Source organism: Esox lucius, chromosome 17 (genome assembly GCF_011004845.1).
Source record: "Esox lucius isolate fEsoLuc1 chromosome 17, fEsoLuc1.pri, whole genome shotgun sequence".
In the NCBI taxonomy this organism is placed as follows: Eukaryota; Metazoa; Chordata; class Actinopteri; order Esociformes; family Esocidae; genus Esox; species Esox lucius.
In genome coordinates, this window is record NC_047585.1 from 6,064,857 (window position 1) to 6,078,130 (window position 13,274).

Genomic DNA, 13,274 nt, shown 5'->3' on the forward strand with positions numbered 1-13,274 from the left:
GTCTGTTGTTTTTTTACATATTAGATTGCTAACTATATGGCCTTATACATTTCAATTATGGCTTTTATTATGATAATGAAAATCTGACTGCTGCCAGCATAACATCCTGCTGCTAAAGTAATGCTAACGAAGCCTTGTTTGGCCATCACTACAGTAAACAGTTTCATTGTAGGCTTCCGGTAGCTACAGAAGGTTGTAGCCAGCAAAGTTTTTTTCTATTCTAAACAAATCCTCTTTTGCCACTGGCCACTTTAACAGCTAATTAGCAATTTTTTAATGACATTGAGTATCAATCATTATAGGTGACGATAACTAACTTCTGTCAAGTGAAATGACGAGAGAAACGTGTAGGCAGCGAAGTGTTCTTCCATCCTGAACAAATCCTAATATCCATCCGAACTGTTTTATTATTATAAAAAAATATTATAATGAATTATATGGACGTTCACACATAGAAATGTGTACACTACTATTCAATAGTTTGGGGTCGCTTAGGAATGCCCATGTTTTCCATGAAAACCCACATTTAAAGAGTTTGAATAGAAAATACAGCAAAATTAATAGGAAATATAGACATTGGCAAAGTTAGAAATAATGATGTTTAATTAAAACAAAAATAGTGTCCTTCAAACTGTGCTTTCACCCAATGCTTCCTGAGGCACCTCCCACAAGTTGGATTGGCTTGATGGGCACTTCTTATGTACTATATAGTCAAGCAGCTCCCACAATAGTTCAATATGGTTGATATCTGTTGACTGTGCTGGCCACCATAATTGTGATGTGGATCACAATTACAGTCTATCAAGTTGTGGGATCCTCATAATGTTACTTGGAAAATATAAATGTATCACACTCAGCACAAATGCGACCAGTTATTTTTCGCATTTGCTTTACATTTCTTTAACTAGCAAATGCAAAAAGTCTCATACTTGTTTAAAGCCAGTATGAGGAGACAACAAGTCAATGCAAAGACAAATCTTAATTAAACATTGACTAAGACTAACAAAGTCAGTTAACTACAGTGGGGAGAACAAGTATTTGATACACTGCCGATTTTGCAGGTTTTCCCACTTACAAAGCATGGAGAAGTCTGTAATTTTTATCATAGGTACTCTTCAACTGTGAGTGACAGAATCTAAAACAAAAATCCAGAAAATCACACTATGATTTTTAAGTAATTAATTAGCATTGTATTGCTGGCTAGGCCACTCCAGGACCTTGAGATGCTTCTTACGGAGCCACTCCTTAGTTGCCCTGGTTGTGTGTTCCGGGTCGTTGTCATGCTGGAAGACCCAGCCAAGACCCATCTTCAATGCACTTACTGAGGGAAGGAGGTTGTTGGCCAAGATTTCACGATACATGGCCCCATCTATCCTCCCCTCAATACGGTGCAGTCGTCCTGTCCTCTTTGCAGAAAAGCATCCCCAAAGAATGATGTTTCCACCTCCATGCTTCATGGTTGGGGTGGGGTTCTTGGGGTTGTACTCATCCTTCTTCTTCCTCTAAACATGGCGAGTGGAGTTTAGACCAAAAAGCTCTATTTATGTCTCATCAGATCACATGACCTTCTCCCATTCTTCCTCTGGATCATCCAGATGGTCATTGGAAACTTCAGACGGGCCTGGACTTGCGCTGGCTTGAGCAGGGGGACCTTGCGTGCTCTGCAGGATTTTAATCCATGACAGCGTAGTGTGTTACTAATGGTTTTCTTTGAGACTGTGGTCCCAGCTCTCTTCAGGTCATTGACCAGGTCCTGCCGTGTAGTTCTGGGCTGATCCCTCACCTTCCTCATGATCACTGATGCCCCACGAGGTGAGATCTTGCATGGAGCTCCAGACCGAGGGAGACTGACCGTCATCTTGAACTTCTTCCATTTTCTAATAATAGCGCCAATAGTTGTTGCCTTCTCACCAGGCTGCTTGCCTATTGTCCTGTAGCCCATCCCAGCCTTGTGCAGGTCTACAATTTTATCCCTGATGTCCTTACACAGCCCGGGGTTGGGGCTCGTACGCGAGCACCTGGTGGCCGGGCCTTTCTCCATTGGGCCCGGCCGGGCTCAGCCCGAAGGAGCGACATGGGGTCGCCTTCCCGTGGGCTCACCACCCACAGGAGGGACCATAAGGGGCTGGTGCGGAGAGGATCGGGCAGCAGTCGAAGGCGGGGGCCTAGACAACCCGATCCCTGGACACGGAAACTAGCTCTAGGGACGTGGAACGTCACCTCGCTGGCGGGGAAGGAGCCTGAGATCGTGCGTGAGGTTGAGAGGTTCCGACTAGAGGTAGTCGGGATCACCTCTACGCACGGCTTGGGCTCTGGAACCACACTCCTTGAGAGAGGATGGACTCTTGGACGCTTATAGCTCACCAGCTCTGCCGCCATGTGCTGGAGTTTACCCCGGTGAACGAGAGGGTCGTTTCCCTGCGCCTACGGGTCGGGGATAGGTCTCTCACTGTTGTCTGTGCCTATGGGCCGAACGGCAGTGCAGAGTACCCAACCTTCTTGGAGTCTCTGGGAGGGGTGCTGGAAAGTGAAGAGAGGGGATCCAACTCACCACCAGGTGGTGATCAGTTGACAGCTCCGCCCCTCTCTTCACCCGAGTCCTTTGCTAAGGGCTGTCAGGTCCCTCTACGACCGAAGCAGGAGCTTGGTCCGCATTGCCGGCAGTAAGTCAGACTTGTTCCCAGTGTATGTTGGACTCCGGCAGGGCTGCCCTTTGTCGCCGGTTCTGTTCATAATTTTTATGGACAGAATTTCTAGGCGCAGCCAGGGGCCGGAGGGTGTCAGGTTTGGGGACCACACGATTTCGTCTCTGCTTTTTGCAGATGATGTTGTCGTGTTGGCCCCTTCAAGCCAGGACCTTCAGCATGCACTGGGACGGTTTGCAGCCAAGTGTGAAGCGGTGGGGATGAGAATCAGTACCTCCAAATCCGAGGCCATGGTCCTCAGTCGGAAAAGGGTGGCTTGCCCACTTCAGGTTGGTGGAGAGTCCCTGCCTCAAGTGGAAGAGTTTAAGTATCTAGGGGTCTTGTTCACGAGTATACGTTCACGGATACAGGCGGCCAAAATGAGCTTTCTCCGCAGGGTGGCTGGGCGATCCCTTAGAGATAGGGTGAGAAGCTCAGTCACCCGGGAGGAGCTCAGAGTAGAGCCGCTGCTCCTCCACATCGAGAGGGGTCAGCTGAGGTGGCTTGGGCATCTGTTTCGGATGCCTCCGGAACGCCTTCCTGGGAAGGTGTTTCCGGTCCCGTCCCACCGGGAGGAGACCCCGGGGAAGACCTAGGACACGCTGGAGGGACTATGTCTCCCGGCTAGCCTGGGAACGCATCGGTGTCCCCCCGGGAGAGCTGGAGGATGTGAGGATGTGGGAGAGGGAAGTCTGGTCATCTCTGCTTAGACTGCTGCCCCCGCGACCAGGCCCCGGATAAGCGGAAGATGATGGATGGATGTCCTTACACAGCTCTCTGGTCTTGGCCATGGTGGAGAGGTTAGAGTCTGTTTGATTGAGTGTGTGTACAGGTGTCTTTTATACAGGTAACGAGTTCAAACAGGAGTAGTTAATACAGGTAATGAGTGGAGACCAGGAGGGCTTCTTAAAAAAAAAAACTAACAGGTATGTGAGAGACAGAATTCTTACTGGTTGGTAGGTGATCAAATACTTATGTCATGCAATAAAATGCTAATAAATTATTTAAAAAACATACAATGTGATTTTCTGGATTTTTGTTTTAGATTCCGTCTCTCACAGTTGAAGTGTACCTATAATAAAAATGACAGACCTCTACATGCTTTCTAAGTAGGAAAACCTGCAAAATCTGCACTGTATCAAATACTTGTTCTCCCCACTGTATATACACTGTACTGTGACTGTATCTGACAAATCTAACTAGCAATAGCCTGTTGACACCCCTTACCCCTCCAAAATTATAATTTACCAATGGCTATGTGCAGCCGGTCCCCGAAACATTACAATCTGATCTACTTGTTGGCAGCATATCTTGTGCAGGGCAATAGTAATTTCTTTCATAATTAGATTTTATCTTGAAAATAGCTGTTGCTTTCCCTACCAGGTTGCATTTTAACACTTTGTTTGAAGCAAGCTAAATAATGTAGGTTGAGGAAAATAGACCAAACAAAAACGTATCTCAAATGGTTATCACTAATATCATCACTTGTTTTATAAAGACAAAATGAATACTGTATCATTGCCTAGCCCTAATTGAGCAGTACCGGAGGGAAACTGAGCAACACTGAGCAGAACACATGGCACGTTTGACAGTCGGTCCATACCTGCTCAAGCCAAATGATGCTTACTCAACTCCTCACACTGCTGCAGCTCCACTCCAATCACATACTGCTAGTTGCTGGATGACGTTAATACCTTGATGCCCGTTAAATTGTATTTTGTATATTTGTATTATTTTCATTTTGTTGTTTCAATCGTATTGTAGAGTCCCTACAATGTGGTTGATCCATCCTCAGTTCTCCCATCACAACAATTGAACTGTTGCGGTTTTTAAATCACAACTGACCTCCCCTGGGGACATTTCTGAGCAGTTTCCTACATATGTTCGTCCTGGTGGGGCACATATAGTGCCAGCCGAAGACATTGTGACGCATAACTGCTTTGGATTTATTAAAATAATGACTGTGCGTTAGAACATAAACAGATTGTAGGTTTACACAGCTGAGTATCACATGGAAGGTAGAACAGAAGACTACTGACCTGCAGATACTGTTGGCGCTGAAGAGATGCATGCCGCTGGGAAGGAGTAAGGCGGGCAGGGTTGGACGGCTGAGGTGGGGAACCACTTTCTCTGAAAACAACAACAGTTCAAAGTACAGGAAACCAAACTTTTGCTAATAAACTAAGCACGGATAATCAAAATAGAGTACTTTGGCTAGAGTTTAAAGCCCAAAACAGTGTTATAGCAGTAATAATAATTTTTCTATCATTTTATATAATTAATAGAGTTCAAAGGGCAGAAGCAACTTCAAATAAGTACAAAAACACCCATTTGAAATCAATTGGTCAATTCGATAGACTTATTGTTACAGTCTGTAGCAGGCAAAGAGAGATAAGGAAAGGTGATAATCTGTGTAGTAGAATGCTGAAAACTTCAGTCAGGGAAGCCTGGATCTCTGAACCAGAGGGAAAAGAACCAAAGAACTAGCCTTAGGATAGTCCTGACATGGCCACCTGCCAGATGTTCTTGTCTGTCAGTCAATCGGTCTGTTGGTCTGCCAATTTGACCACAGCGGAGATCACAAGGATTACGCAGCTGGGCAATACAACCACATGCCAGAAACAATCAGCTCACAGACCAGCTGAACCATGGTGAAGCATCAGAGAGTTAGAGAGGGATGGTAGGTATTACGATTACAGCTTTAGGAGCCAACCAAGAGGATGGCCTAAAAAAAAATACAAAATGTTGGGATTTATAATCCGTGGGCTAAAATGTAACAGTACAGGGACAGTAGGAAGGCCTAAACGGCTTTACTTTGAGAAAGAGTCGCAGACATGTTGGGTAATATTAACCTTATTGTATGCTGCTGACTTGGCAGTTATGGGATAACCCAGTTATTGGAGAATGTGACATTTCTAAGGTCGCTGATAGAGGTGGAACGGTATGATACATACTGCGGTTTTAGGGTCACAGTTCAGTCGGCAGAACATTTTTAATTAGCAATAACAGTTACTAAATATCTTTCTTTTTTGTTTATTTGCAAAAAGAATATGAAATTAAATAGTGCAATATGTAAACATGGCAAGTTACAGCCCTAGGCGCGGTTTCCCGATAATCTGGCACTTAGAACTTTTAACGATGCACATAGCCTTAACATGGACTTTGTTACAAGGGCCTTTTGCCGGTTTCCCAAACCATCACGTGCGTCGCTCTTTATAAAGTATACCATACCTGCAACGTTACGGCCGTTTGGAATGCAATTAAGCCATGTTTGGGGTTTGGAATGGAATTAGGCCATGTGTGGGGTTTGGAATGGAATTAGGTCATGAATACATTTTAAAATATAGCCTATTGCATTTCGATAGAGCTTGATTACTTATTAGAAGCATATAATATCGCTGGCGATGTATTCTACTACTACTTCGGCATCATTAGGAACATTTTTGACTCAAGAAAGTAGTGAAATTTAGGGGGGACTAAATATTATATCCAACCAATGGGGTGGACTTCGGCCAATCAAAATCATATCTCTGGAAATCGATCACGTGACATTGTGACTGTTGAAATTAATCGCTCCTTGGGGTTTTGTAAAAGCACTTTGTGACAACTGCTGTTGTAAAAAGGGCTTTATAAATAAATGTGATTGATTGATTGACATAGAATTATCAGTTCCTCCGGTAGCTATAGAGAATATCAAATTCAATCAAATATGTTTATAAAGCCCATTTTACATCAGCAGTTGTCACAAAGTGCTTTTACAAAACATGTTACTTCACTTAGCAATGAACACATGATTGGTTAACTGGGAATATAAAGCATAGTTAAAAAAATCTATTTTAATTTTTTGAAATAAAAATGGGACGCAAGAGAGAACAAGCATTCAGAGCTGAATGAATCAATGTTCTTCTTGATGAGGTAGAGTCACCATCACCGATCCATCAAAGACAGTGGCCTACGATGCAGGGTTTCAGACTCTAGGACGTACATTTTTAACACCTCCATTGACAATTGATTCAATTACATTCACATCCACTCACGCACTTATAATTTGTCTAAATATATTGGTCTCAATCAAAACTTTTTATAATTTGTATTTGTTCTATTGCCTGTTTTACCTGTATTACCTGTATTACGCTAACCCTATGTGTTTGTGATCACTCCTCGCAAGATAAGGGAGGCTCTATTTCACAAAACCAGTAAAGTGCCTGTTACCATGGACTAATTAACGAGTGATAACAAAATAACAAGGCATTAACATGTCTTACGATCATCTCAGTGCTTTGGGAAACCTGGCCCTAGTGTCTGAGGAATGAAAAACTGTAGTTAGGGGGCTACCCTAGCTTCTAACAGATTTAGGTTTATGAGAAAAGGAGAAGTTGAGCCCATCTTCATAGGACACAAAACATGAATACTTAAAAGATCAATAATGTTATCTGCAAAGTATCACAAGCCTCACAACAAGTTTGCCAAACTCTAAATGTTATTTGGAATAGCTTTCCCCAAATCTACAATGCTGACACACATACAAGGATTTAGGACAATCAGATATGAGCATTTAGGACAATAGGATACGAGCAGTGAGTATATAACATACATGAATGTACAGTGGACGTGACTATTTACGCATGCACATTTCCAGTATATGCAATGCCCTCTAGACGCACGGAGTGCTGTTCAGTGCGGCATGTGGTCGGACCTGTCCTGTCAGTAGTTGTGGAACAGATTGCCGGTTGGTTCAAGGAAAAAAACTGTTCATGATTTAACATTGGCAAAAAAAAAAAACACTCAGCCCACTCTTACAATGTCTTACACACCTAACATTGGCAAAAAAAATCCTCCAGCTGTTCTATAAAGTTACCAAGAGACCGAGGCAAATCTCTACTCTAATAACGTACATCTTTTCCCTCTAATCTACTAAAGTAGGCTACATATTTGACATTTCTTTGTTAGGGGACGAGCAGTCCTCCTCAACCAGTAGCTGACTTAACAACTCTGCAGACGAGTGTGGGAGGACTGCCCTTCGGAGTACACTGAGTCTCTGTCAGTTGGTATTTACAAAAATGTCTCTTCTTTAAAGCTTTGCTTGTTCCTGTGTTTGTCATGTGTAAATGCAGCCTACTCGTTCTGTGCTAAAATCTGTCCATTTGATAAGTTGTGTTTTATTTGGTTTATCTGGCCCCACAGCAATCCAAGTGGAGTATGTTGTTAGGAAGTGTGAACAATCACTCAGAACTTCAATATACTTCAAATATGCATATATAGAAACAGTACTGAGTACCTGTGCTTATCCTAATTCCCAGTTGAATCCCATAGTTGTGGAAAGGTGGTGGTTGACTTGAAAAAAAACACCCTTCTCTAGATATTGAGGGCCCAACTGTTAGTGCAGCTTAATCATTCGGAGACTTACAGAGTAAAGGAGTCCATAACAGGAGTCCATCCTTACCTCCTCCATTACCCTCTGGTTTGGGCAGTATTGTACAGTCTGCAGAAAAGGCAATCAGCTGCCAAGTGCAGGTGGGCAGTACAGCTACATTTTGTCCAGAAATATGACAATGTCTTTTTTCCATCTTTTGTGGCCCTCAGCAACTAGCCAGCTGTCCCACAAAGACTATCATGACTTCACTCACCACAACAAGGCACCTCTAAATGTTTAATTTAACAGCAGCACTAAACTGCAGTCAAAACTTTGCTCATCTCCATGCATCCAGAAATACTACAATGAAACTGGAAAGTTAAGTTACATATGATATTCAATAATGGTTTACGAGCAGTATGTTCTCTTTGCATAATGGTACATCAACCCTGTGTAGATTGTTTCTGTCTCTATATATGTTTTCTACCACTTGCAGCACCATAATATTAAGTAAAATTTGAAGTATGTAAATGTAGGCTACTTAGCTATTAAATTAGATACTGTTGAACAGGAATTCAAGTTGACTCACCAAAGTCCATGCTTTTTTTTCAGGGACTGCATTAGTTTTGAAGAATGTAATGCAAATGATACGCAAACCACTGTTTCTACATTAACAATGATTGTGTTTTCGTGTTTTGAAAAGATACATGCCCAGCTGAACAGTACTGTTTATTGTTGGACTAACACAATCATGACCATTTCTGGTCAGTTCTCAGCTTTCACAGATCTGTAACTGAGAGTATTTTCTGTCTTGTCAATTTGTCATTACATGTCCATCAGTGTGAAAACTGATAGTTTTCATTTGCATTTCAACCAATATTGATATTCTAAACGAAAACACTTGTTAATCAGATATCCTCTATCCACTGTTCTACAGCAACTTGTTCTCACTTTTTTAGGCTGGGTTGTATAGGAACCTAGTAACAACTGCAGATGAACAAAAAAAAAAGAAGCTTAAAACAAAAAGCTTAACAAAATTAATTGTATCTTCAGAAATCAAAATAATATTTTATAAATGTTAAATATATACATAGAATGAATGAACGGTTCGTTGCAAAGTAGGTCAGTAGTAGCCAGTGTAGCTAGGTAAAAAAAAAAACTAGACTTATAAATAACGTTAGTCTTACAGCTAACACGTCTAACTGACTATTCCTGGCTAGATATTGATTAGCTAGGTAATACCGTAACTAGCTAGTACTTCTTACCTTCGTGGTTGACATGCTGAACGTCACATTTGACTCCAGTAAGTTTAAGCACTGCTAACACCTTTAAACAGTGCGGATTTCCTTCACTCACGAACAGTTTCATGTGGCTGATTGTATTCAATTACTTATATGCTGAATATATATGTATAAGTATATACAAAGGTCGATAAAGGACTGAACATGTGAAGAAGTTTCAAGAAAAATACAAAAGCATGCAACTCAGCCGGTTACTCTGGCTCCTCACGCTGATGCAACCACTACTGAATGACCCCTTTTGCAAATGGCGCATATTGTAGTTTTATATAACCAATACATTTCATGACAGCTAAGCAATCAAAATCTGAATTAAACTACAACTTCCATCAGTTTGCAAAAAACATAGACACAACAAACTGACGCTTTACTGTCAAGACATCTGATTGGTTCATGTTAAATCACATGGTAGCTTTAAGCCAAATAAATGGTCAAAAACATTCATATACGTTGACAGATCTCGTCATCATCGGAGGGTTGAGAATTATAACCAACATGTTTAATTCCATTTAGTAATTTTACAAATCTGTAAAAGTGAATAGTGTGCACATTTTATACACATTAAAACATGCCCTCATCATCTGAGGAGCTCGAGTGATGTGATGCATTTTTTTTAATGCATCCCATCACATGAAAGAGAAGGAACCGAGGCGTAAATAGTCTACATTACACATCACTGGAGGCTACGAGTGCGATCATTTTGGACTACACCACGTTCGCTCATTACTGTATCGTCCGGAATTTTCATTATTGAGATTTCATTGATGAAACTCACCGCACAAACGTACTAAAAGGTGAGAAAGTGTTTAATGTTTTTTTGTTAAGTTTTTTTGTCTAGAGTTTTTTGGAAACCAGGTTTTAATGCATGAAGTCTAGAAAGGAATTTAAACATGTAAACGTTTTGATGAATCATGTTGCGGCACTTTTTCTTACACGTTGTAGATGCTTTCTGTTGTAGATTTTTTGTATTTGTGGAAATGTGTACACATTTTGTTTTATACAGTACCAGTCAAATGTTTGGACACAGCTATCCATTCAAGGGCATTTCTTGAATTTTACTATTTTACACATTGTAGAATAATAGTGAAGATTTCAAAAACATGAAATAGCACATATGAAATCATACTACAACCAAAAAGTTGTTAAACAGATCAAAATACATGTCATAATTTAGATTCTTCAAAGCAGCCACTCTTTGCCTTGATGACAGCTCTGCACACTTTTTGCATTTCCTCAACCAGGTTGATGAGGTAGTGAGATTGAATGCATTTCAATTGACAGGTGTGTCTTATTAAAGGTTTGTGGATTTTATTAATACATTAGGGTGGGTATACAAAGGGTGACAAGGTAGGTTGGTTATACAGAAGACCATCATTATGTATGTGCTGTAGTAGTCCATATTATGGCAAAAGAAAACAACAGTCATTATGTGATGGTCAGTCATTCTGGAAAATGTCAAGAACTTTGAAAGTTTATTCAAGTTCATTTGCAAAAACCATCAACTGCTGTGATGGAACTGGTTTTCTGATCAGATCAAATATGAGATTTTTGTTGAGATGCAGGGTTGGTGAATGGATGATCTCCGCATGTGTGTTTCCTACCGTGAAACTTGGAGGAGGACGTTTGATGGTGAGGGGGTGCTTCGCTGGTGACTCTGTCAGTGATTTGTTTCAAATTTAAGGCACATTCACCCAGCATGGATATTGCAGCATTCTGCACTGATACGCCATCCCATTGGGTTTGTGCTAGTTGGACTATGATTTAATTTTCAACAGGACAATTATCCTAAATTCACCTCAAGGCAGTGAAAGGGATATTTGACCAAGAAGGAGATCTAGAATGATAGCGCTGCATCAGATGACCTGGCCTCCACAATCACCCAAACTCAACCCAATTGAAAAGATTTGAGATGAGTTGGACGGCAGAGTGAAGGAAAAGAAGCCAAGCGCTCAGCATATGTGAGATCTCCTTTTAACTGGTGCATGTGTCCGAACTTTCAACTGGTGCTGTATGTCATAGTTTTGAATTGAATGCTTTGCAGGTTCATTTTCAGGATCAATAACTAAAGAATTCCACAGTAAAATTGTCTGATCGGATTCCAACCTTTAGATATTAGTGTTGCTAGATTTAATCCTCCCGAAATGTTACCTATTGTTATTTTTGTATGGTTGCATATTTAGTGCGGTCACAAACGGTCAAAATTGTATGGAGACTCTCATAAGAATTCTATAGATTTCTGGCCTTATCTTGGGTTTGGAAAAAGATACAGGCAAGCTACTTCAGCAACTCCTTCAAGACTAGTTTTCAGGTGACATATTCAAAGCATCAGTCTCAACTCCCAAGCTTTCATATTTTTCACAGAGGTCAGGGGTTGTTCAATATTAATGAATTGGACATTTTCAAGGGTTATTTGCAGGATCAGTAACATCCCAATTCCACAGTAATATTGAATCATACTGTAATATTTTCTAGATACAACTGTCTAATAAATAGGTTACCAGGTTGGAAATGTTACCTATTGTTGTTTTTGCTGCATTGTCTACTTTGTGCATTTAGAGACATTTATGGTGTGGGTTAAGAGAGGTCTCCTAGAGGAGATTGGGTTGGAAGGGGAAGATTATCTGAGAACATTAAAATGATGTCTTTAATTCACACTTTACATTGTATATAATAGCAAGTTCTACACTAAACATCAAACCTAATTTAGAGAAAACACAGTTTAGACATAGTTTTAGTTAAGTTTGTAAAACAGCATTAGAAATATCTGACAGCATCAGGTCATGAAAATGTTATATCCACCTTTGCAAATTATCTTCAAACATCAGATGGATGTACATTCATGCAATCTACTGAGATTATTTCCCCCCCGTTTGAGACAAAAACGAATTACCATTGAGAGAAAAAATCGTATTACTAGCTACCTAGTTATGATCCCTCAAAGACTGAAGAAAACATATATTTCTCTCTTTTTATAGGTATTGCTATATGATAGGGCCTCTAGGCTACCTGTCTCCAGTGTTTTCGTAATTAAATGTAACATTTTACAGGTTATAACAAAAATTACTGTTTGTAGCATTGAAAATGGAAGAGGACAGTGATAGCCGTGTATTTTTTATTTATTGACAACCTTTTGAAAACTGACATACTTGGCAGCTTGCTAGTGCAAATGCTACGGCAATGCATATTCATGAAGCAAATAAAGACATTCAACTCAATGCTTAGTGCGGTGAAATGTGAGTGCTTGTTACTTTGGTTTTTCCCACCTTGCCTATAACACAAGAATGTAAAATATTCTGAAAGTTATCTTGTTGACATCCTGTAGTGTGTGTTTTATTTGGTATCATTCTCGAACAAAAGTCTGTTAGGACAGGATATCAAGCATAGCTTATGTCAGTATTCTTTGAGGTTGTGGGATCTGTGGTTAGATGCACTGAGGCCATCATCACACTTCCTTTTTTTGTACTCTTTTTTATATTTCATAATCAACTGCAGTAGAATAGCCTGTTTTAACATATCTCCACATGTTATTACACATTTTCTTAGCTGAACCCCTCAAAACAAATATAATGTAGAGAGTCTATAAAAGGCTTTTAAGCAGCATGAGTAAGACTGAGAACTGAGACACCTCTTTATCTGTTGCCTGGTCTACTGCACAGCCACATTTGCATGTTTCACTGTACACTAGACTGAGTTATAGCCAAAAAAAAAGGTTGCACCAGATCAGATCTGAAGGAAACAGTTAGAAGCATTGTCTTTTCATTCCGTTTGGTAATCTGTGTGTTTCAGCTGAGCTAGGATTTACACATTTCTTCCTGACTGTTTTGCAGCCTACTCAGAGCTAACTATTACTGCTTAGGGCAAGCACACATGAACGAGCACATACTTCTGTGCACACGTTTGTTTTATCCTTGCAGGGACCGGATAACCAGAAATCCATGT

At 40.6% G+C, this 13,274-nt stretch overlaps 2 protein-coding genes across 6 annotated transcripts in view; one reads left to right on the forward strand and one right to left on the reverse strand.

Annotated features, from left to right (window-relative positions):
- Positions 1-9,560, reverse strand: part of mars1 (methionyl-tRNA synthetase 1) — a 56,623-nt gene extending 47,063 nt beyond the window's left edge. For all 3 annotated transcript variants that reach the window (XM_020045118.3, XM_020045119.2, XM_020045117.3), the window contains exons 1-2: positions 9,303-9,560; positions 4,724-4,814 (exon numbers count right to left, since the gene is read on the reverse strand). In XM_020045118.3, coding sequence (XP_019900677.2) covers positions 4,724-4,814; positions 9,303-9,405 — 194 coding nt within the window. In that variant the 5' untranslated portion in view covers positions 9,406-9,560. The remainder of the gene's footprint in view (positions 1-4,723; positions 4,815-9,302) is intronic.
- A 229-nt stretch (positions 9,561-9,789) lies between these two features.
- The window catches only part of arhgap9 (Rho GTPase activating protein 9), an 82,974-nt gene continuing 79,489 nt past the window's right edge, over positions 9,790-13,274 (forward strand). For all 3 annotated transcript variants that reach the window (XM_010900950.3, XM_010900951.3, XM_010900952.4), the window contains exon 1: positions 9,790-10,129. The gene's annotated coding sequence lies outside the window, so the exon portion shown is untranslated. The remainder of the gene's footprint in view (positions 10,130-13,274) is intronic.